The sequence below is a fragment of the Ictalurus furcatus genome, chromosome 19 (assembly GCF_023375685.1).
Source record: "Ictalurus furcatus strain D&B chromosome 19, Billie_1.0, whole genome shotgun sequence".
Lineage (NCBI taxonomy): Eukaryota > Metazoa > Chordata > Actinopteri > Siluriformes > Ictaluridae > Ictalurus > Ictalurus furcatus.
In genome coordinates, this window is record NC_071273.1 from 7,254,652 (window position 1) to 7,282,642 (window position 27,991).

At 43.3% G+C, this 27,991-nt stretch overlaps 1 protein-coding gene across 7 annotated transcripts in view; it reads left to right on the forward strand.

Moving 5' to 3' along the window:
- Positions 1-27,991, forward strand: part of eps8a (epidermal growth factor receptor pathway substrate 8a) — a 65,784-nt gene that overhangs the window by 19,713 nt on the left and 18,080 nt on the right. For 6 of the 7 annotated variants that reach the window (XM_053650645.1, XM_053650646.1, XM_053650640.1 and 3 more), the window contains exons 2-3: positions 23,551-23,637; positions 26,390-26,454. In XM_053650645.1, coding sequence (XP_053506620.1) covers positions 23,579-23,637; positions 26,390-26,454 — 124 coding nt within the window. In that variant the 5' untranslated portion in view covers positions 23,551-23,578. Of the gene's footprint in view, positions 1-176; positions 2,246-23,550; positions 23,638-26,389; positions 26,455-27,991 lie in introns of those variants that run through there. The other variant, XM_053650641.1, reaches the window with a different exon arrangement.

Genomic DNA, 27,991 nt, shown 5'->3' on the forward strand with positions numbered 1-27,991 from the left:
TACGTATAAGAGCTATACAATTGTTGGATGCCGACTCGTGCTCGTAGTTAGCTTGTAATCTCTTCAACCCTCGGTGCAACCATCAAGACATCGTTACTGTAAGTATTCCTGTCGACTTTGAAAAATACTCTGGCACTGAGGTAGGCTTGCGGGATTGTGTGTAGTATGCCATCATATTATCGCGCCCCCTAACGATCGGCGATTTACAATAGTACCGCCTGTGCCTCTGGAGGAGAAGGGGGTGTGGCCCAGACATATGTAATGCATGTCGTTTACAAGTTACATCGGTTTTAAAAAACAAAAACCTACCGGAAGCTGTTTACACGTTTAAATAGTTGCAATCGCTAGCGTTTAGTCGTGTTGTGTAGTTAATGCTCACGTTATAACGTAACAAGTTATTAGCTGTAACTAAGACGATCAAGTTCAGTTCCGATACTCGAACACGCGAGTACCAGGGTCGCGTGAACTTAACCGGATGTGTGCTCGATGTCGAGGATTTTTTACCAACAGTGATCTAAATGTGCATCTAAAAACAACGGTTTTAATATGGTTTATTATATATAAAAATATATAATAGTCGGCTTTATCCCTCAGAAGTGTCTCAATCCTCACAAAGATTCGTCCTGTGTCCTCCTGTCCTTTCGAGTTCGCTCGTCCAAGGTAGCGTCTTTTACCTGAATAACGTCCGCTGAACTGAATACATGTCTGTCATATCGGACTGTTTCAGTAAGGTACTGCGAGTCATTCGTTTTCGCCCTGCCTGGTCTTAAAATATTTCTCACGACTCATGAATTAAGTGTTTGATGGATCTGCAGTGTAACTTACTAAGCATTCGTTCTAACTTGTTCTAGTCAAGATGACCGTAACAGTTGTGTTTAGTAGCTAGCTAACACTCTGCAAGGGCGCACGGTGGCTTAGTGTTTAGCACGTTCGCCTCACACCTCCAGGGTCGAGGGTTCGATTCCCACCGTGGCCCTGTGTGTGCGGAGTTTGCATGTTCTCCCCGTGCTGTGGGGGTTTCCTCCGGGTACTCCGGTTTCCTCCCCCAGTCCAAAGACATGCATGGTAGGCTGACTGACGTTTCCGTAGTGTATGAATGGGTGTGTGAACCCTGTCCAGGGTGTACCCCGCCTTGTGCCCCATGCTTCCTGGGATAGGCTCCAGGTTCCCCGTGACCCTGAAGGAAGGATAAGCGGTATAGAAGATGGTTTGCAGAGCAGGAGAACTTTGCCTTACGAAAGTGTTCTAACCCTTTTTTTTTTTTTAATGCTGACCAATCAGAAGTGAGGATACGCTCAACATTCGATTTGCGTACTTGCGGTATGCATCAGAATAACAGGCTTGCTCTCGGCGTGGCGTTCTCTACCCGCGCCGTGAGCTGATTGTAAATGAACTGAGAACAGAGGCGAAGCTTCACGGCCCTCTTTAGAATCCCACGGCTAAGGCGGCAGGAGAGTGTTTAGGAAGCGTTTTCCCGCACCCGACTCCTCAGTGCTCCCTCGGCAGGGAATGAAGAGCTGCTTAGGGATGTGTGTTGGTTACGCTGCCGACTCTGGACGATGGTCGTCGTGATGGTTCGGACAGGTTGGAGATCTTTCCGAGAGCTCGGCAAACGTTAGAAAAGAGGAAGAAGTGGACCTGGAGTTGAAGCTCCGGTTACTGACGTGGATTTGAAATCACGCCACTGTTTCTGCTTGGTCTGCAGAATGATGTGTCAGTCGCTGTACTCTCGGAGGTTTCGGGGTCCGTGAGCAATGGATCAGCTCACAAAGGACTAAATGGAGGTAGACTATGAATTTGAGGTGATCTGTAAATAAAATGACATTACTTTATATACTTTATCCGTAAAAGGGAAAACGATGTGAATTATTATGGATGATTTGCAAAGAGGATTTCTCCTGACTGTTCAGGTTACACAGTAAGCTTGTAGTCCAAAAGTCCAGAAAGGCCATGAGCGAGTTAGTTATTTATTTTTGGGTCTTATCGAAGCACGAGGAGAACATGCAAACTCCACACACACCGGGCAGGATTTGAACCCCCGACCCCAGAGCTGCGAGGTAAACATCCTAACCCGTCACTATCAGTCGTAGGCTGATTGGCATTTCCAGATTGTCCGAAGTGTGTGAATGTATGTGCGATTGTGCTCTGCGATGAGTTGGCACCCCATCCAGGGTGTCCCCTACCTTGTGCCCAGAGTCCCCTGGGACAGGCTCCAGACTCCCTGCAACCCCGTGTTGGAGAAGAGGTATGGAAAATGGATGGATGTTTTTTTCAATATTAATAACAAAAGTTGTTTTCTCAAGATCATGAGTAATTTTTCTTCTCCTCTCATGATGACGAAAGTCTATCTATCTATCTATCTATCTATCTATCTGTCTATCTACCTATCCCGCCTTATTTTTGTCAGTTCTAGACCATTTCCAAATTAGGATCCGTCACTGGAGAAGGCGACTCACTTGAGAATCCGCAACTATACCGTAGTGAACACTATAGCGATCCTGAAGGGGTGCGCAGTTTCGTTGTCAGTCAATCTGAGGGACCAGGATGTCTCCATGGTTAGATAGCTTGATGGATGGATGTGCTTTATTGATCCTGAAGGAGATATTTGGTAGTTAAACGCTACACGGTAACCCAAGCTCAGGATCGAACCCCTGACCTTGTTGCCGTAAGGACGTAACTCCACCACTGTACCAGCTACTTTCTGTTCAGGTGCTTCCGGATGTATAGTACAGTATGTATGCCTGATAATGCAGTCCGACATATGTGAAAGAAGATATGCTAGGATCTTGAGAAAACAACTTTTGTTTACTTGAGATCACAAGAAACGGAAAATGTAAATAACGCGCGGCCTCTCTGGACTTTCGGACTGAAGACCTCTGAAAGCAAAGCTTACCTGACTTGCTGTGTTCACTGCTTGAACAATGCTTGCTGTGTTTTCAGCAGATATCAGTATTGTAACATTTTGGAGATGGAATGTGACGAGTGTAACTGTGTACTAGAGAGAGAAAAAATACAACGTACAGGGAAATAAGTATCGGACGCGTCAAAAAATTTTTCAGTAGATATATTTCCGATAAGGTTATTCACATGAAATGTTCTCCAGACATCAGTATTAACTCAAGAACTCCGGAAATATAAAGAATTCACAACGTTAAAGTCCGTAAATAGTCCAAAATCACACCTGAATACTGCGGCCCATTCGTTCCTTCATACAGGAAGTGTCTTGAAGCTGTCATTACACACAAAGGCTTCTCCACGAAGCATTAAATACATTTCACTTAGCGTGTTCGGTACTTTTTTCCCCGTGTCGTTCCTCTTTATTACACACAACTTCATTTACGGACTTCAACGTGGTGAATTCTTCATATGTGTGGATTTCTTGAGTCACTACCGAAGTCTGGTGAAAATTTCATGTGAATAACCTCGTTGGAAAGATGTTTACTGAAAACAACGTTGATGCGTTCAATACTCATATCCCCCACTGTATACCCTCGACTGTTTAACATCTAGTCGCTTCATGCAGAAGCACCTCTGCTCTTTTGTGTGTAGGAGCGCTGGTAATTAATGGTGACGTATTAGTGATTTGAAAATAATTTAGCCAAAATAATAAAGCGGAAGCAGCAACAGCACCATGCAGCTGTTGTGCTGTGCGCGAAGCTGTTTTTCGGACCCGACGTTGCACCCGAAAACGCCTGCTTGGCGACCGAAATATGTTACCGATTCATCTGAAAAGATGCTTATTGATAAAGAACATCCATGTTGATTCAGTAAAGTTTAGATGAAGACGTAGAAGGATCCATGTAGTATCTTGTGCAGGGAAATGAAAATAAATTCCTTATTTGTAATGTAATGAGTTAACAGGGATTAATCATTCGATTTATTCAACAACAAACAAAAATGTCCAATGATATTTGTTATAGCCGTCCTTTATAAGCCACGTTAAAGCTTGATTATCTGTTATTCGCAGCCCTAGCTTATCAATTCTGTACTTCTTGCAATATCGGCTTATGCAATCCTGATTTAGTCCTTTCGTCCGAATGGTCTAAGGTGCATCGCGAATCCCGTCATCTCCCCCCCACCCCCGTGTTAGATCATCACAATCTTCTTACAGATCCTCCTTGAGGTTCTGTGGGACGACACAAGGAGTAAACAAGGCAGAAAACCGCTGCTTAACTTTCTGAGGGAGAAACTCTAAACCCTAACTAAATCGGCGTTATTATTCAGTGGAGTTCTGTTCACAGGAGCCGGATGGAACTTAGGAACGGGGTGGGAGAGGTACTGAGAAAGTGTACTTAAGTCAATGTACCTGTATAGACACTGTGTCAGAATCTTACTTTATTAAAAGTAGCCATTAAAAAATGATCGAGGTGTTGTCACGTTCGGTAAGAAACCGCCCGAAAACATCATTCATTCTCTGTAAGTGTGCTGGACGTACACGACTAGTTTGCGAATTAATTAATCGGAAGTAAAACATCTGGTAAACAAACAATATTTACCGTTAGCTAGAATGCGACATGCTTTGCCTAGCTGGATTGCGTCAGCTACTGGAATGGACGCTAGTCTCACCTGACATCACGATGTTGGCGAATTAGCTAGACTTACCCCAACATGCTTTTTCAAATGAGTTCGTTTCTTTGTTTACTTCAGCATACGGAAGCATTTTACTGAGGTAGAGCAAAGAGCGCTCATCCACAAGTTGACCACTGCGGTACGATGGATTATCCACCGTTAACCGACACACACACGGATAGCTGTAGCGTTAACTACATCGTGCAGCACGAGGAGGTCGATGCAGATGCTGAATTGGGATGATTCGTAATAATTATTCCTATGTTGATGAACACCGATTGGATGCTCAAGTAGTAGCTACAAGGAGAAGGAAATGTAAGTAAGTAGAATACAAGGATTCCGTTTCAATGACACTCTAGTAAAGTATAAATACCCCCAAACAGTAACGAAGTACGATGACTCGAATAGTTTGCGCTTGTGCCGGGGCGGAGCCGTGTACAGTCAGACACCACAAAGCAACGTGTTCTGCTCGTCCTTTTTACGACAGATGAAAGGTCAAGTCCTGCGTCACTGTTTACACACGGGGTGAGTTGGCTTTTTTTTTTCTCTTTGCTATGGACTTTGCTCCACCAATATTAAATCTATATTTGTCGAGCCGATGACGAAAGTGTTTCATTCTTTACCTGGCAGGACAAACATCATCCAGGTCATAAGTTTACATACGCCGTGCAGAATTTTAGATGATTTTCTTTTCTTAACGTTTATCAAACTGATTTGCGTTAAAGTCGGCCCCATTTGAGTGTTGAGTGTATCAAACCCCTCAACTCTTTTTATGCAATATATATTTAAGATCTAAAGTATTAGGAGTATCTAAAATTTTATTTAGTTCTGCCCTGAGCGAGCTATTTCACATATCCGATGTTTACATATAGTCCACAAGACACAATAGTAACTGAATTTACACAAACGAACCAGTTCAAAAGTTTACGCACGCTTGATTATTAATCCCGTGTGTCGTTACCTGGACGATCAGCGACTGTGTTTATGTTTTGTGAGAGTTCTTCACGAGTCCCTTGTTCGCCCTGAGCAGTTAAACCGCCCACTGTTCTTCAGAAAAATCCTCCAGGTCCGGCACATTATTTACCTTTCCAGCATCTTCTGCATATTTGACCTCTTTCCAACAGTGTCTATATGATGTCGAGATCCATCTTTTCACACCGAGGACGACCGAGGGACTCGTACACGACTATTACAAAAGCTGCAAACATTCACTGATGCTCAAGAAGGCAACACGATACATTAAGAGCCAGGGGGGTGTAAACTTTTGAACAGGACGATTTAAATTTTGTTTAAAGATCTGATTTCTTTCACTTAGCACTGGGGGGAAAAAAAAGAAAAACTGCTTATTTAACCCTTTCATGCTTCATTTATTGATGCGTATATCCAGATAAAAAGAATTCTTTTTTCGATATTTTTTTATTTTATTTATTTATTTTTTTAATTGCATGATGTATGCATTTTGCTTCTGTCTAAATTGAAAAGTATCATGAAGACAACTGTAAAAAGTAAACGGGTTATCTGATTACAAAAGTCTGAAACGGTCTGCTTGAAATAATAATAATAATAATAATAATAATAATAATAATAAAGAAATTTTTCACTGTATAAAATATTTTAATATTAAGGTGTAAAATATGTAATGTTGAAGACAATAAAAAAAAAAGAGAAGAAAATATCGTTTCTGAACTTACAAAATGTATACAGTTTAAGGAGTTCAAAACCCCCCCCCCCCCCAACAAAAAACCCACTTATTAAATAATATGTATTTATGTTAATATTATATATATATATAAAATTTCTTTTTAATGTAGAAAGCTGGTCAAGACTGAGAGTGACAAATAGTCCAGAGAGCTAGAGAAGTTTAATTGGCGGTAATGCTGTAATGATTTTGGAGGTGATCGCATGTTTTATCTTCTAACGTGAAAAGAGCCGTAAAGCGAATGTCGAGAAGCGCGGAGACCCTGCCTGAAAGGGTTACATTTGTAACTGCTCAGTTCAGCGTCATCTGGGCGTGAAGTCGTATCTGTGACGAGCTTCATAATCCAATTAGATGTTCACTTGACAGACAAAAGTCTCCATTTTACAGTCTTCAGTTGAAGTATATTATACGTCTGGTCTTTTCATTTCACCGAGAATCGAGGACGTGGGGGAATGAGGCACTTGTCAGGCTCGTCTTACTTAGTCTTTGTTCTGAGGAAGTACAGCTTTCATGACTAATTCTGTGTGGGTCAAAGCTTTTGTGTACGTGTGTGTGTGTGTGTGTGTGTGTGTGTAGGTGGTACACGGCTTTCTTTGATGTCGAACACAAAGACTGTGATCGGGGTGAGCTGTTGTAAAGGTTTCGCTCAGACACACACCGGTCGAGGCTGTGGAGGTGGAAGTCCGCTCGAGCTGATCCACGCTGCTGTGCGGAGCGTGATTGATGGAGTCTGTGCGCTGGTGATAATCATGTTGTCAGTGCCAGGAAGATGTTGTTCTTTTTCACGCCCGAGAAACTTGCAGTCAGAGTGGGCGTGTTATCAAAAAATATCATTTCGCGATGCTCCGGTGTTGAGACATTATCTCACACCCACTCGCTAACTCTCCTCGCTCATACCACAGCTAAGACCCAGGGAGGGTGGAGCACGTGCTTGCTGTGAAGTCAGCCAGTCTTTTTATTTTCTATTATTATTTTCTTTTTTGAAACTGCTGTCGGAGGAAAGCGCTATCCGCCCTCTTCCGCATACGTGAGCTTACAGACGCCCACGATTGGATAGTGTCCCTGTGATTGACAGGAGAGGGAGAGTACACGCCTCCCACCCAGACAGCATTGGTCGTTTTGCTCGCTTAGGATTAATCCCTCCAGGATTTTTGCGATCGCAGAAACGAACGCAAAATCCAGGAAACGCCGCAGTATTCGGAGGAGCTCGCGATTTTTCAAAATCACCGCCGATATTGCTGCAGATCTGGGCCAGGATGCGCCGTGTGACATCATCATGCGCATCCTGTTTAAGCTCTCATCGATTCAGGGATCTCGAATATTAGTACAGCTGAAAGGTCTCATTTACCAACAAGCATCACTGCGGAGGACCGCTGCAGAACTATTTCGTTTTGAAGTCGTTCGCCGCAAAAAAGCACGAATATCATGACAGGAGTATTCTAAAAGCGACTCATGTAAACACCTTAATCACATTATTGTCTTATTCAGAATAAGGTCAATAATTACATTACTGCTGTCCATGTAAACGTAGTCAATGACTACGTTTACATGGACAGCAGTAATCTAATTATTGACCCTTGTGATTAAGGTGTTTACATGAGTTGTTCCCATTTTACACGTTCTAGAACATAGTTCAATTAACGGCACACGTCATTACGTCACCGCGCCACACCGTCCGACGTCCCTCCAGAATTTCACGTATCGACATACAGTTGGTCTTCGTTATGCTACCGTATACAGTTTTGGGTGTTTTTATTTATTTTTTTTAAGTGCGGTTAATTATTTGTCGTGCTTTACGTGCAAATAGACGACTGCTTGAAGCCGTGGGCTGCGTCCCAAACCGCGTACTTACCGTCTATATAGTAGCCGAGATACATGTATTTCTCCTACTACAGGCCTATTGTAGGCAAGTACGCGGTTTGGGACGCAGCCGAACTCTCTCGTTCGCCGTTAAACGGTCGAGCGCCGCCGTGTGTGATCGTGTCCTGTCGCACAATGCGGTGAAAACTCTCACACGACGTTCATAATGTGATTAAGGTGTGTACATGTCTGTAATACACGTCCATAATGCGACTAAAACAGGAGTACTCCACCTGTCTTAATTCCATTCGTGTTTACTTCAAGTATGACTTTAATCGGATTAAGGTCATCAAAAATTGCTGTTTACATGCTAGTTTCTTAATCGGAGTATCGGGTTAATAGTGGATTATTGTTGTCCATGTAAACGCACCGATTGTCTGTATTCTATACTACACAGTGTTGTGCTTGTTTTGGGAATAAGATAACCAAGCAGCTTTATTAACTGTGCCAAGCAGCACAACATACTGTCGTTGGTCTTGCAAACCAGATTATATCTTTATATATTTCCTCACAGCTCATGATCACCTATTTTTCGAGCCAAGCCCACACCCAGCGTGTTAAGTACAGCTATATTTCGAAGAGAAAGCTATGTTATAGACCAGACTCGTCAGATTCGCATGAAGACAGATAGAGATTTTTGTACAGTAGGTCTGACTGACTTTAAAAGCGCCTGCATGATATAAGGGGGATTAGTTCTGCAGTTCGTAGCCACAGCTGAGAAGTGTAGCTTGGTTCGGTTAGAATTAGGACTGAGTAGAGATGCACAACATCCACACAGCCTACGGGATCATCTCCAGAAGACAGTGACGAGAGGGGAATTCACAGACGCTCGTCTTATAATCTGGTTGCACCTTGTTTTTAAAAAGGATTCACCAGGAAGCAGGCCTAAACTGCCATGTCGCATGTCCTTAGATCCTAACAAGGATGATTTCGGTGACTTGAGGGAATTTCCCTTCACTGGACCCGAGAGGCGTAAACCTGTTCCAACATGACGATGCTCATGAAGTCATGGTTCACCAAAGTTGGAGTGGAAGATCTTGAGTCCTGACCTCAACCCCACTGAACCCCTTTGGGATGAACCGGAACGCCGACTGCACCCCAGACCTCCTCGGTACCTGATCTCACTAATACTCTTGTAGCTGAATGATCACAAATCCCCACAGTCACGCTCCAAAATCTAGTGGAAAGCCTTCACAGAACAGTGGAGCGCATTATAACAGGACTAAATCTGGTGTCTGATCTGTGATAGTCAGGTGTGTACGAACCTTCGGCCATATAGTGTATTAGAAGAAATGCAGCAACGTCCTTTTACAGCAAAGAGCATCACCGCGTCTTCATCAAGCTGATCTGTATAAGCGCTCTAACGTGTATGAGTAGTTTATTACGAGTTAAGATGTGAGAACATTCACGGTCGCTAGTCTAACCTTAACCACTTTGACTTTCCACACGAGTTGGCTTCTCACATCTTTTCCAAGCTTGAGACCTTGTTGCTTTAATACTCGGACCTGACTAAGCGCCGCGCTCCGTGAGGAATTCTCCATCATGGGCGCAGCGCTTAAGCCGATAATAATAGACGGCTCTTTTCATCCCGTGCTTTGATGTTGCTATAGTAACTCTCCACAATAGCTCCCCCTTTCACCTGTTTTAAGATCTCTCTCTCTCTCTCTCTCTCTCTCTCTCATAAAACACAATATAACACACAGACAAAACCCACGTGAACACTGGGTTTTTGTCTCTTCCGAAACCGAGCCCCACCCTCATTACCAGTTCGTCTTTTCTAGTCTCAGGAAAGTGACAGAGCTTTGGGATGGACTACAACATTGACTTCTCTACCTTTTTTTTTGGTTTTTTTTGTTCATTTGTCTAGCTGTGTATCTGTGGAAAGGAAAGGCTTACCTTCTAATAGCGTGATTGATTAAATATGATTTCAGCACTGAATGATTCATGTTGTGGAAAAAGGACACCGTTAGCGTGACCGCGTTAAAAAAACAATGGCCGTACAGCACTATGTGTGGTGGTCTGGGAAAACCCATTGGATGTTTCTGTTTCTGAGTTTGTTGAGTTTTCTCTACTTTAAGAAACCAGCGATACGTCTCTCTCTCTCACACACACGCACACAAAAAGGTAGTTTGGACGTTTGCTTTTTTTTCTTTCCCCCTCACCCTTGATGCTGTGGTGAACTGCGTTGAGCCCCGAGAACCGATCCTTGTGGTCTGGGGTTCACTTTCACCAACCTGTCGCCCGGTCCGCGTCAGGTGTGGCTGCATGTCGAGTGATCGTTTAAAATTTTCGAGTTACTTCCTGTTTCAAGCTGCTCAATGGCAGGGAAAGGGTCGTTATGGTCAGCTGAATGACTTGTATAGCGCTTTTTTTTTTAACCATGGTGGTGCTACAAAGCGCTTTCCACTGGTTCTCATTCACCCATTCACACACACTCATACTAGTGGTTGCAGAGCTGCCATGCAAGGCGTTAACTTGCCATCGGGAGCAACTTGAGGTCCAGTGTCTTGCCCAAGCACACTTCGGCATGTGGAGTCACGTGGGCCGGGAATCGAACCGCCGACCCTACGATTAGTGGACGACCCGCTCTACCACCTGATCCACAACCGCCTAAACCTGAAGAACTGGAGCCCCTTTTTGAAATATAAAACCAGACTTTCATAAGATTGGAGTCCTGTAATTAGATAACCTTTGGTGGTGTGAGTGCTTGCGCCGAGAACCTCGCAAAACATCAGGCCGCGCAAGATTCCGCCGAGGATTTTTTTTTGTTCGTGGACGTTCCGGCCGAAAATGCTTGATTCTTGCAGTTTTGTTTTTTTTTTTGTGCTCGAACTGCCCAAATCGCAATTGCAGGGAATTGTTTCGCACAGACTCCGACAGTGATGTTTGTTGGTAAACGCCACCTTTTACTGAAACTGAACGCGCGTCCGACGCACGACGTGATGACGACGTCACACGACGCGTCTCGGCGGCCGGCTTTTGAAAAATCACAAGCTCCACCGAACATCGCTCCGTCTGCTTGACTTTGCGCTCGTTTCCGCGACCGTGGAATCCCGAGGGACTGAACGACGCACGTCTCGTGGCTACGTGGCTACGCTCAAGATAACAAACCGGTTGCAGGGATGTTATAATACCACATATCAGGAACGTCGTAACGATCGTGCACCACTCCCGTTGTAAAGCCGTACAGTACCCAGTCATAAACGTCGTTTTATCAGCAGTCGATGCAGAAAGAGAGAGGAACGTGAGCGTCTTACCGACTTTACAGCAGGATTGTTTACACAATACCTTTTATCTAGATCTGTATCTGTTTAGTGCTTAGTGGATGAAACGAGTTCCTCAGCAACATCGCTCCGGTTCATAATCTATTTATCTACTGTGACTGAATAAGAAAATGGAACTGTCTTTCAAAACAAGGAACTGTTGTTTATCATGGACAACGCTATGATGTTTTCTCAGATTTCCTTCATTTCTTGGGTTTGTTACATTGCAGAAAGATATCGGAAATCCACTCCACCTCAAAGCTGGGACGCGTTTAAGCGTCGTAACGTCTCCCGATGTTTTCCGAGTAACGTCCGAGCGAGAACGTTCTTTTAAAACCGCACTTTAGCCGAACTTAAAACGGTGCTCATTAAATGGTTCGTTGTTTTTTTTTTTTTTTTTGGACGGCTGCGGAGTAGCGGCTCGATAAGTAAAATAAAAATGTATCTTTTTATGAATTCCGGGCTTTCATGTTAACGATACTCGCTTCCTTACCAAGTATGAGAGTAAAATCTCCCACAGGTGGACCCTGCGGGATTCCAGACCCGATGCAGACCCCAGAACCTTTCTGACGAGGAATCGGATGCGTATCCGTTTCGAACGTCTGAGCACGTTTAGCAGCAGTGTCGCGTGTGTGTGTGTGATGCGTTCGCCGTGTTTCCTGTCGACGTCCATCGCGACCTAGCGACGGCCATGAGAACCATTTCAATACGTCCTTCTCTTGTCAAAGGTTTTAAAAGATACAATATAAACTTAAGTATGAACAATTTTGGAAGGCATTTTGCTAGAAAGTGTTCATTTCCCAATATGTATGGAGGCTTATTGGACACCTCAGTAGAATTCATGAATTGTATGATAGTCTCTTGATTGAATGTCAAATAGCGGCGTCCGGTTCTTTTAACGAACATTTCTTTTAAGCATTTGTTTAGGAACAAGCGCATGTAGGTACTTGAATAATCCATGTTGGTGATCGTCAGGTCGTTTGGGTCTGGCCGAGATGTGGTGTCACGGCTCAGTCTGTGTTTGCCGTGACTCGCAGAATAAAGGTAAGCCGCTACCTCATCAATCTTTCAGCATCCTCCGTCAGCATGTGCCAGCCAGGTGTCTCTCTCTCTCTCTCTCTCTCTCTCTGCTCTGTCCATTCAGCCTGTTGCACGGGTATCTGCCGCTCCGGAGTCACACGCTATCGTGTTGAGCTCTCGTTAGTGTCTGAAAGCCTCCCCGCATAAACAAGCTAAGAGCGTCAGGATCAGACTCGGTGGTTTTTCCAAGTTAACACAGGTTACAGTCCGTCCTCTCATCCAGTCCCGAGACAAAGCTCGGCGACTACATAAAACGATACGCGTACTCCCAAATCTCATTTGACGTCTGATGCTGAAGACGTCCCCCCCCCCCCCACTTTCAGTCTGGCATCGTAGAGATTTTGCTTGTATGTTGTGAATAATGTTCAACGTCCGTTTACTCGTGTAATCCAGTTCTCCCCCCAGATATCCTGTAATTTGTTAGAAAAACAAGGACATGTAATCAGAATGAGAATATTTACACGTACGGTTCACGTGCGGTTATCCACTCAGCCAATCATGTGGCAGCAGAACAGTACAGAAAATCATGCAGGTACAGGTCCAGAGCTTCAGTTAATGTTCACATCAGACATCAGAATGGGAGAAAAGACGTGATCTCTGAATTTAACCGTGGCATGGGTGTTGGTAGCAGGAGGGCTGGTTTAAGTATGTCCGATACCGCTGATCTCCTGGGAATTTCACCCGCAAAACAGAGGAGGATGTGCAGACTGACACTGGTCGAGAGGTCAGGTACATCAGTTGTGTACATTTTAGTAGTGATCATAAATACATCAGTAATACCTCAGTAGCGATAAATACATTAGAAACGCATCACTCTTGAGTCCGGTATAAAAAAGTGTAAGGTTGATGAGTAAGTCAGACGGCGTAATCGGTCAGGTTCTGTGCCACGGCTGCGTACGTTAGAGTCGAACGGAAACATGGCCGGATTTTGGTTGTTTAAGATTTAAATGGTCGGTCTGCCGGCGAATATATTCACAAAGCTTTTTTTTTTTAAAACGGGTCTCGTGGCCGAAGGCGGCGTAAAAGCACTGTGTAGCAGTACTAAGAATCAACAGAATGCCACTTGAATTAAGGATTCAGCTCACGCGCTTTGGAGGTCCTCTGAGAACGGGGTGAGAGGTGTTCTCATAGGAACGGTCTCGCTTTCCCAAATGCCTAAACAATGTAGTCGCTGGCTAGGTGCCTGAGTGATCCCACTACTGAGCTTGATGAGCGTTTCAGACCGACTGTGACTGTGTGAAAAGAAGCAGTAGCCAGATTCGTGTGTGTGTGTATGTATGTATATATATATATATATATATATATATATATATATATATATATATATATATATATATATATATAATATAAGTAATATACAGCCTTTATCATCTCTGCCTTCGGGTTTGGAAATGTGAAAGCGCTGTAAATAGTAGAAAGCGTGTCTGATTTTATCCTGCTATTTACAGATCTGCTCCGTTGTGCCCGTATGAAAAAGCATCATAGATTTATTCGGTAATCTCATTCGAAGAAGTGTAACAGTAGCAATGCGTGAACGTTCTAATACTTTTCCAAAACCAGGCTTTTCAGACGCAGCGAACCGAAGCTTTCCGTCAGCACTCTTAATTTCTCCGCTGAGTGTCTTGTTCGATCAACAAAGATGTCTAATTAACTCGATCTAGAGACCAGGGGACAATCTCTCCCTCTTTACACCCAGCTCAATTATTCACTTCCGGCGCCGGTTGGGTTACAGTACGATGAAAGGCGTGCGCTGAAAATCTCCGGAGACACCAGCGTATCAACCCCCTCTGTTCTACATTTACCGTTATGGCCCTGTAAAGTGTTTCTTTTACAGAACCTACACCCCTGCTGATTCATTCAGTTTCTCCGATCAGAGAATCGTGTAGCAGCAGCGGCAGTTGAAATTCGGGGAAAAAGACCAGGTGATGTTTTAACAGTCTTCATCTGACCGGTTTCGGTGATCCTGTCCACACCGTAGCCTCTGATTCCTGTTCTTGGCTGAAAGGAACGGAACCCCAAGTGGTCTTCTGCTGTCGGAGGACTTCCGCCTCAAGCTCTGGTGCGTCGTGCGTCCTGAGATGCTTTATTATTTGGGCAGAGGTGGCTCAGGGCTTAAGGCTCTGGGTTACCGATCAGAAGGCCGTGGGTTCAAGCCCCAGCACCATCGATGATCACATGATACCCCGATTGTATTCTCGCATGAACGAGCAGGTGTTCCTATCAATGTGGCCGGTGGGTGTGTATAAAAGGAACATCATGAACTGATTTTTAATGCTTGGCTAGTTCAGGAAATTATGTAAGGCACTGAAGTGGGGGAAAAAAATGGGGTTTTTCAGATTACAGTTTTATCAGCATTATTTTAATATCTATACCTGGAACAGACTAGAGACTAAATCGTGGCATTCTTTACCCAAAAATACAGGCGCTAGAGGGAAACTAGAAACCTCTTTTTATTAAAAAAAAAGAAAAAAAAAAAGGCTGTACTTTTTTTAAGACTAAGGAAAATGGTGTCCATGGAAACTAGGCTCAGCGCTAACGTGCAAGCTTGGAGGAGGAATGCTGCTCGTGAACCGTGAAAGCACGATCACGGATAATTTGAGGTGCAAGTATTTATAGTCCCTTTTTTTTTATTTTTTTTTTTCTTATTGTATGGCACTAATAATGCAGCAGTTGGGAAAAAAAAAAAATCAAAGATTTTCAAAATTAAAAGACGGATCGCTTTTCTTTGAGCTTCTCCTAAGCATGAAGTATTTCATGCTTATTTGCTTCTTGCTTCATTATTAACTATTAATAATGTCCTGCCATGACGTATTAAACGGGTCAGTCCGTCTTTAAAGTTACGTTTGTGAATTATTCACAGAACTCTAAACGGAGAGAAAATATTGTTAGTGGGATTGCCGTACTCCAGACACACACACACACACACACACACACACACACACACACACTTTTATCATGGCAAATATCATGGATTAAAGTCGTCAGGAAGTACGACGGTCTTCTGTCGTATTGACGTTTGAATTTTAAGCCTGGTCTTGAGTCACTGAGTTTAGTGAGTTTAGTCAGGATGATGTTTATAGAGCTACACAGGTCAGGTCCTCTACATTACAAAAGCATCTCATCTTACTATTAAAAGCTCTCCTAAGTGCAATAAAAGTTCCTAACTAGGAGTTTCTCCCTAAAGCCTCCTTATAAAACTGCTAAGAGAAACCTTCCCTAATCTAAGAGGAAGGGCCGGAGTCGACCCTGCTGCTGCTACGGGTGACTGCTGTCCGTTTCAGGAATGAAAATCAAGCATGCACAGTTAAAAAAAAACAAAAACAAAAACCGAGAGACAATGAAAGAGAAAGTATTGCTGAGTTAATACATTAGAAACACTAAACTAAATGCTCACATCGTATATGTTCAGGAAATGTCGACATAAACACATGCGTGTATATCGGTAGGAGTGTAAAACCTCAGGTTTCGACACCATATCAGTTCATAAGGAGGAGAAATGGTTCTCGGTGTTGACCGTACCGTCGGATCCGTCGTGACGCGATGCGTTTTGATTCGATTCTGTAGCCGATACGTTCCTCCAGCTTTGCTCAGGATCCCGGGTAGGTCTAGTGCCTACTGACGGGTGACGTGAGTAACACTGATTATCTGGTTACACTGGCACTTGTCAGGGGGTGGGATATATCACGCAGCAAGTGAACAGTCGGTTCTCGAAGTTGACGTGTTAAGTAGGGAAAACGGGGACGCGTGAGCGATCTGAGCGACTCCGACGACGACCGGGTCAGGGCTTCTCTGAAACAGCAGGTCTTGTGTGGTGCTCCCGGTATGCAGGGGTTAGTACCGATTAAAAGTGGTGTAAAGTAGGAAACTGGTCAACAGGTGACCGGGTACGTAGGCATCCAAGACTCCGATCCCTCAGGAGAGCTACTGTAGCACACGTCGCGGAAGAAGTTCACACTGGCCATGACGGAAACGTGTCGGAACACACAGTGCATCTCGGATTGCTGCGTACAGGGCTGCGTAGCCGCAGTCCGGTCAGAGTGCACGTTCTGACCCCCGTACGCCGCCGAAAGCGCCTACAAAGGGCACGCCGCTGACATCCTTACGCTCGCCCATTTTTCCTGCTTCCTACACGTCAACTTCGACAGCTGAGTGTTCACTTGCTGCCTAATAAATCCCACCCCCTGACAAGGTAATCCATGTTATTCACTTCACCTGTCAGCGGTTTTAATGTTATGGCTGATGTGTATGTGCATTTGCCGAGGATGAAATCAGTGACACGTTCATTTTGTTTGTATGACCTCTTGCAGCGGGTTTTCCTTTACTCGACATCAGGAAGTCAGTGTCATCATTCAGTTACGCGCCATCACTCATCTGTTGTGAAAAATCTGGAGAGGGCATTTATTGTTTACTTTTAGCTTCTGTGTGAATTTGGCCACAGCTGGCTTCAGCTTTTTTTTTTTTTTTTTTTTTTTTTTTTTCCTTTTCTTTTTCCCCTCGAGCAGAACAAGTCCGCAGTTTCAATCAGAGGTCTTTTGCCTGGAACAGACATGTCTATATTTACAATAATATCTTCTCAAAGTGGACTTCAGTTTGCAAGCATGTTATCGAGTATGTATATATAACACGCAGACAGATTTCTTATACGAGTCTATTTTGTATAAGAACTGTAGCATTTTCTGACTTCTAAGCATGAATAAGTGGTTACATTCAAGGGCTTTTTAGTGATCGGAGGATTAAAGCATGCGTGACGTGAAAACGTTTGATATATTCTGCATTGTGCAAAGTAACTTCGTTAAATACGTACTATGAGATATATATAATGCGGTATATACTAGGACTGTGCGATATAACAGTTTAATCATCTCTACACTATTTTTCACTGCCATCTGACGTTTACTCTACATTACTTTACCTGACAACACGTACGCGTTTCACATCAGAATATGCTAGAATGGTTCGGCACAGCTGTTTCGAACTCTCCACTATGAACTGCCGCTTCCTGGAAGCCCCGCCCCCCTCTCTCCATTTCACTCGTGATGCGTCCACGCTTTTCCGTCCCCGTAAATGGAGGGCGTTCATCAATTCGGAATCAACTCTACCAGAGTGTGTCTGGACTTGGCCGGCATATCAGACAAACGTATTAGGAATGCCACTGATTTCAAAAGAGAAAAATAGGGACGAAGAGTTTCATCTAAACGGATTCAACAACGCATCAAATCGAACACTACAAATCCTGTGATTAAATGCGCTGTTTAAACAATTTGAAACACTGCACAGCCGGTCATATTATTACATCCTCCTGTATTTCTTCTTAAACCTGAAATTCTTGTTTTTCTGGGGTTTTTTTTTTTTTCCCCGGTTCTTGATGAATAAATTATCACGATTTTTAAAAAATGAGTCGGGACGAAATCAGTATCGCACAAGCCTCATGTATACAAAACAACATGAAGTTCAGTGTATATTGCACCGTCATGATGATGATCTTCCTCCTCGGTTTTACGATGCTCATTATGCAGTGAATACTACTCGGTTTGCATATTTATCTGGAGAGACTCTCACAGGTGGTCTAAACTCAGATATGTTCTTGTGTTCATAAAAAACGCACCTCTCAACGCGTGGGGCTCGGAAAGGTCACCTCAGCCGTGTATCTGCTGTGCTGTTAATGGAAAATACTGCCGCATGGGTTCATGTGGGGGTGAGACTGGAGATTGTGAGACTTCCGGCTTTAGTAAGAGCTCAAGGAAAGAAAAAAAAAAAGAGCCGGAGAAAAGCATGGACATGGGAAAGGTAATCACAGAGAGACTGTACATGAGCCAACGGCTCCAGCAGTCAAACCCAAAGAGGCTTCCCTGCTTATTAATACTCTGTTCTTTTTCTTTCCCCCCGCTCTCTGAGACTCGTCCTGATTAACGCGCACTGACGGGAGGTCCTGTGCAACTTTCATCCTCTATCATCATATCCAGTGAATCTTCCTCGCTCTCTCTCTTTCCGGAATAGTTTACACGCAGATTTTTCCCTTGCTTCAAAAGAGGTTGATCAGTGACAACTTGATTTACTTCTTTCTCCTAGCTTCTTAGTTGATCTTTTTTTAATTATTTATTTATTTATTTATTTTAGAAATGCTGTATACCTGTACCGTTCATTTCATGAGAAATGATGACACGTTAGACGATTGATACTCTGTAACAGCACGACTACTAGAATGACTATAGTTACAGCTGCAATGCAAGTGAACAAGATTTAAAAAAAAAAAGAAAGTTATTGTTTCTATAGTAATATACAGCCCCCTCCAAAAGTATTGGAACAGCAAGGCCAAGTCACTTGTTCTCAAAACCATTAGAAATGGCCTTGCTGTTCCAATACTATTGGTAGGGACTGTACAGTGTATAAACACATTCTTCTTCTTCTTCTTCTACACCACTTGTGGACCGACTAAAACACTTGCGCGTATTTGCTGCCCCCATCAGTTCTGGAGGAATTGCAACCTCGGTACATTCATGAGAATCGGGACCGACGGTACTGCAGAAAAACAAGTACCGTCACGTTTTAACGATGCTGGTACCAACTCGGTAGCGAAGTATCGGTTCTCGTGACATCCCTATCTCAAAGTGGGGAACTGGAGACATTTCCAACCTCACAGTTGGGAACTGGAGACATTTTCAACCTCAAAGTGGGGAATTGGAGTCATTTTCAACCTCACAGTTGGGTATTGGAGTCATTTCCAGCCTCAAAGTGGGGAACTGGAGTCATTTCCAACCTCAAAGTGGGGAATTGGAGTCATTTTCAACCTCACAGTTGGGTATTGGAGTCATTTTCAGCCTCAAAGTGGGGAACTGGAGTCATTTTCAGCCTCAAAGTGGGGAACTGGAGTCATTTTCAACCTCAAAGTGGGGAATTGGAGTCATTTCCAACCTCAAAGTGGGGAACTGGAGTCATTTTCAACCTCAAAGTGGGGAACTGGAGTCATTTTCAACCTCAAAGTGGGGAACTGGAGTCATTTTCAACCTCACAGTTGGGTATTGGAGTCATTTTCAGCCACAAAGTGGGGAACTGGAGTCATTTCCAACCTCAAAGTGGGGAATTGGAGTCATTTTCAACCTCAAAGTGGGGAATTGGAGTCATTTCCAACCTCAAAGTGGGGAATTGGAGTCATTTCCAACCTCAAAGTGGGGAATTGGAGTCATTTCCAACCTCAAAGTGGGGAATTGGAGTCATTTTCAACCTCACAGTTGGGTATTGGAGTCATTTCCAACCTCGAAGTTGGGTATTGGAGTAAAAAATGGACACTTATTTCATTAGGTACAATCTAGCTAGCTAGCTATGATGAGTGATTTTTATATTTTCCTCAAAACAGTGCAGTCAGCGATAAATATTTAACAAGCGAATCCACCTGTATGCTGATTGATCTGAAGTAAATACTTGTATATACAGTATAACTCAATTAAAGGAAAAGAAGTGACGCTGTGTTTACAGTTCATACTCCAGTCATTACATTCAGATCCTTTGAAATCAGCCATGTGCATGTACAACACTGTGCACACCCAATGTAGTACATGTTTAATGTCCAAATAACACAGGGTGTCCCAAAAGTCTCCATACATCAGGGGCCGTGTTGTGCCTTCGTCACTGGATGTCCGTGGACGTGCGATGTGCTTGCCATGTTTCCTTGCGACAGCTTCCTGATCCAGCCATGAGAAGGATTTCAGTCCGTTCTTCTTTTTTTGTCAGATTCAAAAGGCTTAAAGGCTGTCTGAAAGAAGGGTTCATTTCCCCCGTGTATAGAGACTTTTGGGACACCTTGCAGATTTATTTTTGTTCTAACGCCGTCAGGTAAACGCTCTTCGTGCGTGAATCATGAACCGGTGTATGGCATCAGGAGTTATGTGTCGTAAGGTTTAGCCTTGCCGGTGTACAGCTGTGTCAGTCTGAATCACACGTCTCCTAATCTGCTCTGAGCACAATGGACTCGGTCCTAATGGCCACTTCAGTTAAAGTCAACATCACGCTACCAGTGTGGGCTTTTTAATGACCAGGGCTGTGTTTAGACATTTAGACAAATGGAGCTGATTATTTTCACGTATCAGACGGAAAATGCATCGGATTCTTTTTCTTTTAAAAACGACAAGAAAACCACGACGTCACATGGAATTAAAAAAACAAACAAAACGAACGGCTTCCTCCTTTAGTATCGTATACCCGCCCTAGCATTTTTGCAAACGATCCCGCCGTAGGTCATTACTTTTCTACATAAAAGGCAGCCGGCGATGCAAAATGGATCCTGTGTCTATTTCAAGAGAACAAAAGCCGTGCCGGAGGAAGAAGAAGAAGAAGAAGAATGAAACCTTCCGAGTAAATAAATACAGACGCAGAGTCAGCGTGAGGTCACGTAAAGGGCTTGTCCTCCATTTCGCGCACCATTTTATGCCCGAGAGAGCATGCACTCTGCACGTGAAAATGAATTTATAGCAACGTCAAAATACGTTGAAATGAGTAATAGAGGGTTAACATGGGTGTCTTTTCACTATGGTTTATTGTCATCTTATAATAAGAAGCACATCTGTGACCGCGGTTTGCAACGCAGAATTGAAAACACAACCGTTCTCGTTTACACTCGTAACGTTTGAGAGGCTCGATCAGATTTATCTGAAAATACGAACCGCCTCTGCTGTATATGTTCTATAAAAGCGTACATTAGAGAATATCTCTTTCCATTGGCGGGATTTTTCATAGAGAGTTTACATTTCGGGATATTCTCGGAGGTACACCGTGGTTCAGTTTTTACCCTCCACCGTACATCACTTCCCATCGCTCTCTCATGCTGTCCCTGCTTCAGGAAGGACGTTGTACTCCTGTGGGATCGACAGGATCTGACCCTGATTCCTTCAGGTTATAATTAGCCATCATGTAGGCCTAATTAGCCCTCTAGCACTGCGGTTCTGTGCCTCAGGCCATCACATTTTAAAGCTGTAGCTCTGGTCCTCTCGTCTAAGCTGATCTTCCTGACCTGGATACAGGCGTTGCCGAGACGTCACCACGCTTTAGCCCCGGTTTAGTTCAGAGACTAGATTAATCCTGCTTCACCTTTTATATACAGAGACACTGCTTTAGGGTGAAGCTATGTATCGGTTATTAAAGATTATACTTTACACGCAAACTCCAGTAATAACCAATGATGTGTTGTAGAAAAAGCCTTTACGATGCTAAATTACTGATCCTAATTTTATATTAGATCAGATCATGACGGTTAATTCATTCCCTGGCGAAGCACATTCGAATTCTTGAAGCGGATTGGTCAGAAAGTGTCGATGAATTTTTCTGTCAGAGTATGACATTTGTAATTCGCGTTTTATTGTTGCTATAGTAAGGCATCATTCATGGCGACTAAGTAATCTAAAAACAAAACAACGTATCATTCATCTGGTGATGAATTGGAGATTTATGGACTTCATTTAAAGTCCATAAATGAAGTTATGTGTCATAAAGTGGAATGATGTGTAATAAAGTTCCTGTGTCATTCCACTTTATTACATAAATGGCGATTTATCAGCACTGATAACTGAGTGCTGGAACGGTTATCTGCAAAAATCCACACCGATAGTTTTTCCTGCTTGCGTCAGTTGTGGGAACAGCTGAGGGTCCGCTGTCGTTGTACAGTACAAGAGCGGCCTCTAGAGGAGAAATAAAACCATCACTGACCAATTTTGTTGTGTTATTTGAAGTGTTGGTTTTTTTTCCTTCCATTTTGGATGTCTCTATTTTTATTTGTTATTTGGAGTGTTACTTTTTGGTTCAGTTTGGATGGGTATCTTTTATATATATATTTCATTTTAAAAAAGTACAGTAGATTTTCATGGTACAATCAGTACTGTTTATTTGTGTAATAAAGTTCAGCGATATTTCACTTTGAGTGTTATGTTTCCATTCAGTATCAAGTGAAAAACCAACAGTTGATTTAATCGGGTATCATCAGGTACCGCCCAGCTTAGCTATCAATATCGGTAAAATCCACTATCGGTCCAGCTCTAACAGGCATTAAATGTTGCGCAATGGGAAAGTCTTCAGGACGGAGGACTTCACTCTTTCTCTGTAACGTGACATGCTATGTTGTTAACTACAAGAGAGAAGAAAAAGTGTTTACGGCTGCTATAGTGTAAGTGGTAACAGGAATGAACTTGTTTGGCAGACGTTCCACAACGATTAAACGTAACTGCAAACGTCATCCTTTAATAAACGAAAAATTGGAATTGTTGTGGTATAAAAAGAATAAAACACTTCATGATGCGCCGTTATTGGACAGCAGTCAATTTCGGGGTGGATTCTTTTTCCTATAGCCGCACACCCTGTCTATAACGTGCGTTTGTTCATGTACTGTCTGTGTCTATACGAAGTAGCCGCATAAAAGTACGTCTTGGAGAAGGTGGTTCTCTCGAGACGGCCCTGTCTCACGCTTGAGGAATCTGACTGCTGTTTTCTCATAGAGAGTAAAGTATTCGAGGGAGATAAACATGTCGAAATGGCCGATATGGAAATAAAGCGAGCGGGTCTAAGTGAGCGCGTTTCTGTTTGTTCAGTGTGAATAATGGGTGACCTGTGACCTTTCCTGCGATAGTGGGGCTTTATATTGGTCACGTACTAGAACATTTTCCATCGCTGATAAAATCTTATCACTCTTATCGTCTGTAACTCGCTGAAACAGACGAGAAAGCTGCTCCAGGAGCTCCTTTACTCTGCCGTGGGTCATCTTTTAAAAATGTACTTTAGTGATAAGAGAGGGAAAATGATCAAGTAGGATAAAGGCTTGGCATTTAGAGGTTCGTGCATCAACAGCTGATATTTTAACTAAGTGTGTGTGTGTGTGATTTGTCACACGCTGAATTATTTCTAAAATGGTGGCTCGTTAAGCTCTCTCTCTCTCTCTCTCTGGCCCAGATGTACAGTACGTTTTCACTTTTCCCCTACTCTAGAAGTTCTTGTCTTCTACTTGTGAGGTATGTAATGGGATCACACTGAGCTGGTCTGTGGCCTGATTTGAATTGAACTGTATTTAATGAAAGTGCTTTGCTGTGTCCTTTCTTGTAGTTGCTGACTCCCTTCTGCGAAGTCCAAAATGAATGGCTACGCTGCCCCTACGTACCCCTCGGGAAGCTTCAGTAACTCCCAGCTGAAGTAAGTGAGCCGTTTTCGGATGTCCTGAACGTTAGGTACGTGTTCGTTGTCACAACCAGCGTTACCGTTCCCTCGTTAAATCTCCGGAAGTAATCTCATCTGAAATCTCAAAAGCATCGACAAGCCTTCATCGTCCCTCCCACTCATCCCACCCACTGTGTTTTTAAACTACGTCTGCATCTTGAGTTCCGTTTTTACGGATAAAGGCGCGCAGCTGACTCGCCCTTTCGACTGGGGGCGGAGCTAATAACGAGATGAAACATTCCGTGAGATTCTCGGCGGTATCATGAGTGAGTGGAGTGCGAGAGCGTGCTATGATGAACCGTTTTGTATGCTAAGTTCAGCATAAAAATGGTCACAGTATGAGCATACAGTGTTTCTGGTCCATTGTGAGCATTTCGGTTTTACAGGACTCCTTTGTATTCGCCGTTTCCCTAATGTAATGTAATGTAAACTAATGACCTCAGCTGTGTTTACTTGTTACATACTGATAGAGATCAGTACTGAGGCAGTACTGAGTGTTGTTAAATGTGAGGGTTTACGTTAATACGATAAGTTTCCCCCTACAACACTTCTCAAAAATATTTCAGTCAAGGAGCCCTTGAACTGCTGTTTAAAAATAAATGAATAAATAAATAATTTAAATTCACCCCGCTCCCGCCCCTGAGAAGAGATTTATTTTACAAACTGTTCAAAATATTCGACAGTTAATGGCACCAGGGAATTTCTTCATTTCTGAACTTTCCAATCGTTAAATCAAATTCGTATCAAAACGATAACTCGGTTGTCGTGGGTTGTGGTGCGGCTGGGCAAGGCGATGATCCTAAAATATTAACGTCGTGATCAGTCGTCTCAGAATATTTAGGTTTTTCTTTTGAATATAAAGTTGATTACAAACTGATCTGAAGCAGCTGAATTGATCTTAAAATTCGGTACATAAAATAAATAAATAAGTTATATATTTTTAAATTAGATTTTTAATGGTCTTTATTTTTGGATTTATTAAATCTATTTTTAAAAAAATAGAAATAAAAATGATAGTTTTATAAATATAAAAAACAAAATAAGATTTTTTTTTTTTTTTTTTTGTAGACATTATATAAATTATCAAACAGTTTTTTTTGTTTGTTTTTTTTTTTTCAAACAGCGTTCATGCACGAAATCCTTATGAAGCATCATAAGCGGTGCATTACATCCTACCGTGCTCCAGCGTTACAAACTACACGTTTCGTTTCATTCAGGGCAATCGGATTTTCCGGCTGCTGGTTACTCAATCCACCATCATTTGACCGTCTTGTCACGTTCTAGATGAAACTGCTCCAGCAAATGGTTTCTGATGCACACTTCAACCAATACTGCATTATTAATTCCTCCCTCAATTAGCGTGAGCCGCACAATCAACGAATATCAAGTGTCCGGGCGATTCATTAGCAAGCGTGACCCCGGAATCCATCTCACACATCCGTTCCTGTTGTTATACTCGCACTCCTCTACTGCATTCCTCTGTATGAAGTGTGGTGCAGTGTAATGTAATGTAATATAAAGTAATATACAGGTGCATCTCAGTGAATTTGAATAATCGTGGAAAAGTTCATTTTTTCCTCCCAGTAATTTCATTCAAAAAGTGGAAATTTCATGTATTCTAGCTTCATGACGCATAAAGTGAAATATTTCGAGTCTTTTTTTGTTTGAATCTTGGTGATCACGGCTCACGTAAATCAAAAATCCGGTATCGTAAAATATTCGAATAAAGAATTTATAATGGAGAAATGTCGATCTGAGAAGAACTCTAATCAGCGAATGAACTCAAAACACCTGCAGAGGTTTCCTGAGCCTTTAATCTGTCAGTCTGGATCAGTACACGACCACAATCACGGGGAAGATGGAAGTAAATGCTGCATTTCATTTGGAAATCAAGGTTCCAGAGTCTGGAGGACGAGTGGAGAGGGACAGAATCCAAGCTGCTTGAAGTCCAGTGTGAAGTTTCCACAGTCGGTGATGATTTGGGTTGCCAGGTCATCTGCTGGTGTCGGTCCAGTGTGTTTTCTCAATCGAGAGTCGATGCAGCGTCTACCAGGAGATTTTAGATCACTTCATGCTTCCATCTGCTGACCAGCTTTATGGACATGCTGATTTCCTTTTCCAGCAGGACTCTGCACCTGCCCACAGTGCCAAAACTATTAGTAACTGGTTTACTGACCGTGGTGTTACTGCGCTTGATCGTCCAGACGACTCGCCTGACCCGAACCCCGTAGAGATTCTACGAGAGACACCAGACCCGACAATACAGACGAGCTGAAGACCGCTATCAAAGCAACCTGGGCTTCCAGAACACCTCAGCAGTGCCACACGCTGATCGCCTCCATGCCACGCCGCATCGATGCAGTAATTCCTGCAAAAGGATTAAAACTCTGACCGACTATCAGCGCATAAATGAACATACTTTTCACAAGGTCGACGTTTCTGTATTATAACGTCTTCATTCGAATATTTAGAGATACTGGATGTTTGTTCCATGAGCTGTAAGCATTAATCATCAAGATTAAAACGAAATAAGGCTTGAAGTGTTTCACTTCGTGTGTAATGAATCTAGAATATATGAAAGTTCCACTTTTTGAATTAAATTCCGGGGGAAAATGAACTTTTCCACGATACTGTAATTTTCTGAGATGCAGCTGTACAGACACGAACTCGCGCACTTTGAATTAACGTCGTTAAGTGATCTTATTGACTTGTCTGTGTTTCCCCGCAGTGGCCACCAATCTCCAGAGCTGCCAGCACTCGAGGCCAACAAATCCAGCGCAAAGGCTATCTATGGTGTGTCTTCTGTTCTTTACACCTCTGCATTACACGAGCAAGTGCTGTCGCAGTAACTGCTTCGTCGACATGATCTAATAACCGAGCAGCGTCTCTGAAGCGCGCGCGCGCGCGGCGTCTCCACCTGCTGTTTGCTCAGCGCAGCGCAGCGCTCCGCTCTTCCTCAGCTCCAATCTCATCTCTGTAATCCCTGCTTTCCCCCATCACACCTCTGCACCAGTGCTCTCCTCATCTACAGCACCTCTCAGCATTTCTCACACAATGAGGACACTTTCCCCGGAGGCTGAATGGAGAGCAGGGTTTTGTGCTTCCTACTGTGCACCATCACCGTACAGTTTCTCCCCATGCTGTGCTTTCTGTCGTCTGTTTCGTGCCCTTGTGCTGTGGGATTGTAGCCTGTCTTTTTTTTTGTAGTCTGTCTGTCTGTGTCCGTCTGTCTGTGTCTGTCTGTCCGTCCGTCCGTCTGTCCAGATGATTTCATTTTCGCACAGACACATGTGCTCGGTTTAAGTGTTAGAAGATGGTTTAGAAGTGTTAGGAGGACGCATGTCCTCAACAGATTTGTGACACTACGAGTGTTTTCTTTCCTTCACAGTAAAAAGCCACAGCTGCATTCTCTCTCTCTCGCTCTGTCTCTCTCTCTCTCGTGCTCGCTCCCTTGCTCGCTCTCTCTCGCATTCTCTCTCTCTCTCGCTCGCTCTCTCTTGCTCTCTCTCTTTCTCTCTCGCTTGCTCTCTCTCGCTCTCTCATGCTCTTTCGCTCTGTCTCGTGCTCTCTTGCTCTCTCGCTCTCTTTCTCTCGCTTTCTCGCTCTCTCTCGCTTTCTCTCGCTCTCTCTCTTTCTCTCTCTCGCTCTCTCATGCTCTCTCGCCCTCTCTCTCACTCTTTTGCTGTCGCTCTCTTTTGCTCTCGCTCTCTTTTTGTCTCTCTCTCACTCTCTCGCGCTCTCTCTCTCTTTCTCTTGCTCTCACTCTTTCACGCACTCTCTCTCTCTCTCTCTCTCTCAACATGGGATTTCTGAACTGCAAGATGCAATGAAATTCCCGTTCTAACTCGTACAGACAGTTCTTGCTTTTAGGTTTTTGAAAAAAACTTCTGCGACTTGTAGATTTGTCACCTGGTGGAGCGAATGTTGTCTTTATTTTTGTTATTCATTTTCATTCGTTCATGTTTCCATTAACACCTTTTTTTTTTTTTTTTTTTTTTTTTTTTTTTTCCATCACACCAATCATCCTTGATTTTAATTTTTTTTCCCCTTCCTGCTCATGCTCTCAGGGACAGATGGGCTTTACTTCCTGCGCTCTTCTGCCAAACACAAAAAGAAAGGTAGTGCACAGCAGTGTGTGTGTCAGTGTGTGTTTGTGTGTGTTTCTGTGTGTGTCTGTGTGTGGATGTCTGTCTGTGTGTGTGCGCGCGTGTGTGTGTGTGTGTGTGTGTCACTTCAGTTTGCAGATGCCGATCAGGAATTGTTGATCTGGCAGTGCTCTGTTCATCCTTCTATAGAGCTGTGCTAATTTAGTTCCACTTATTATTCATGT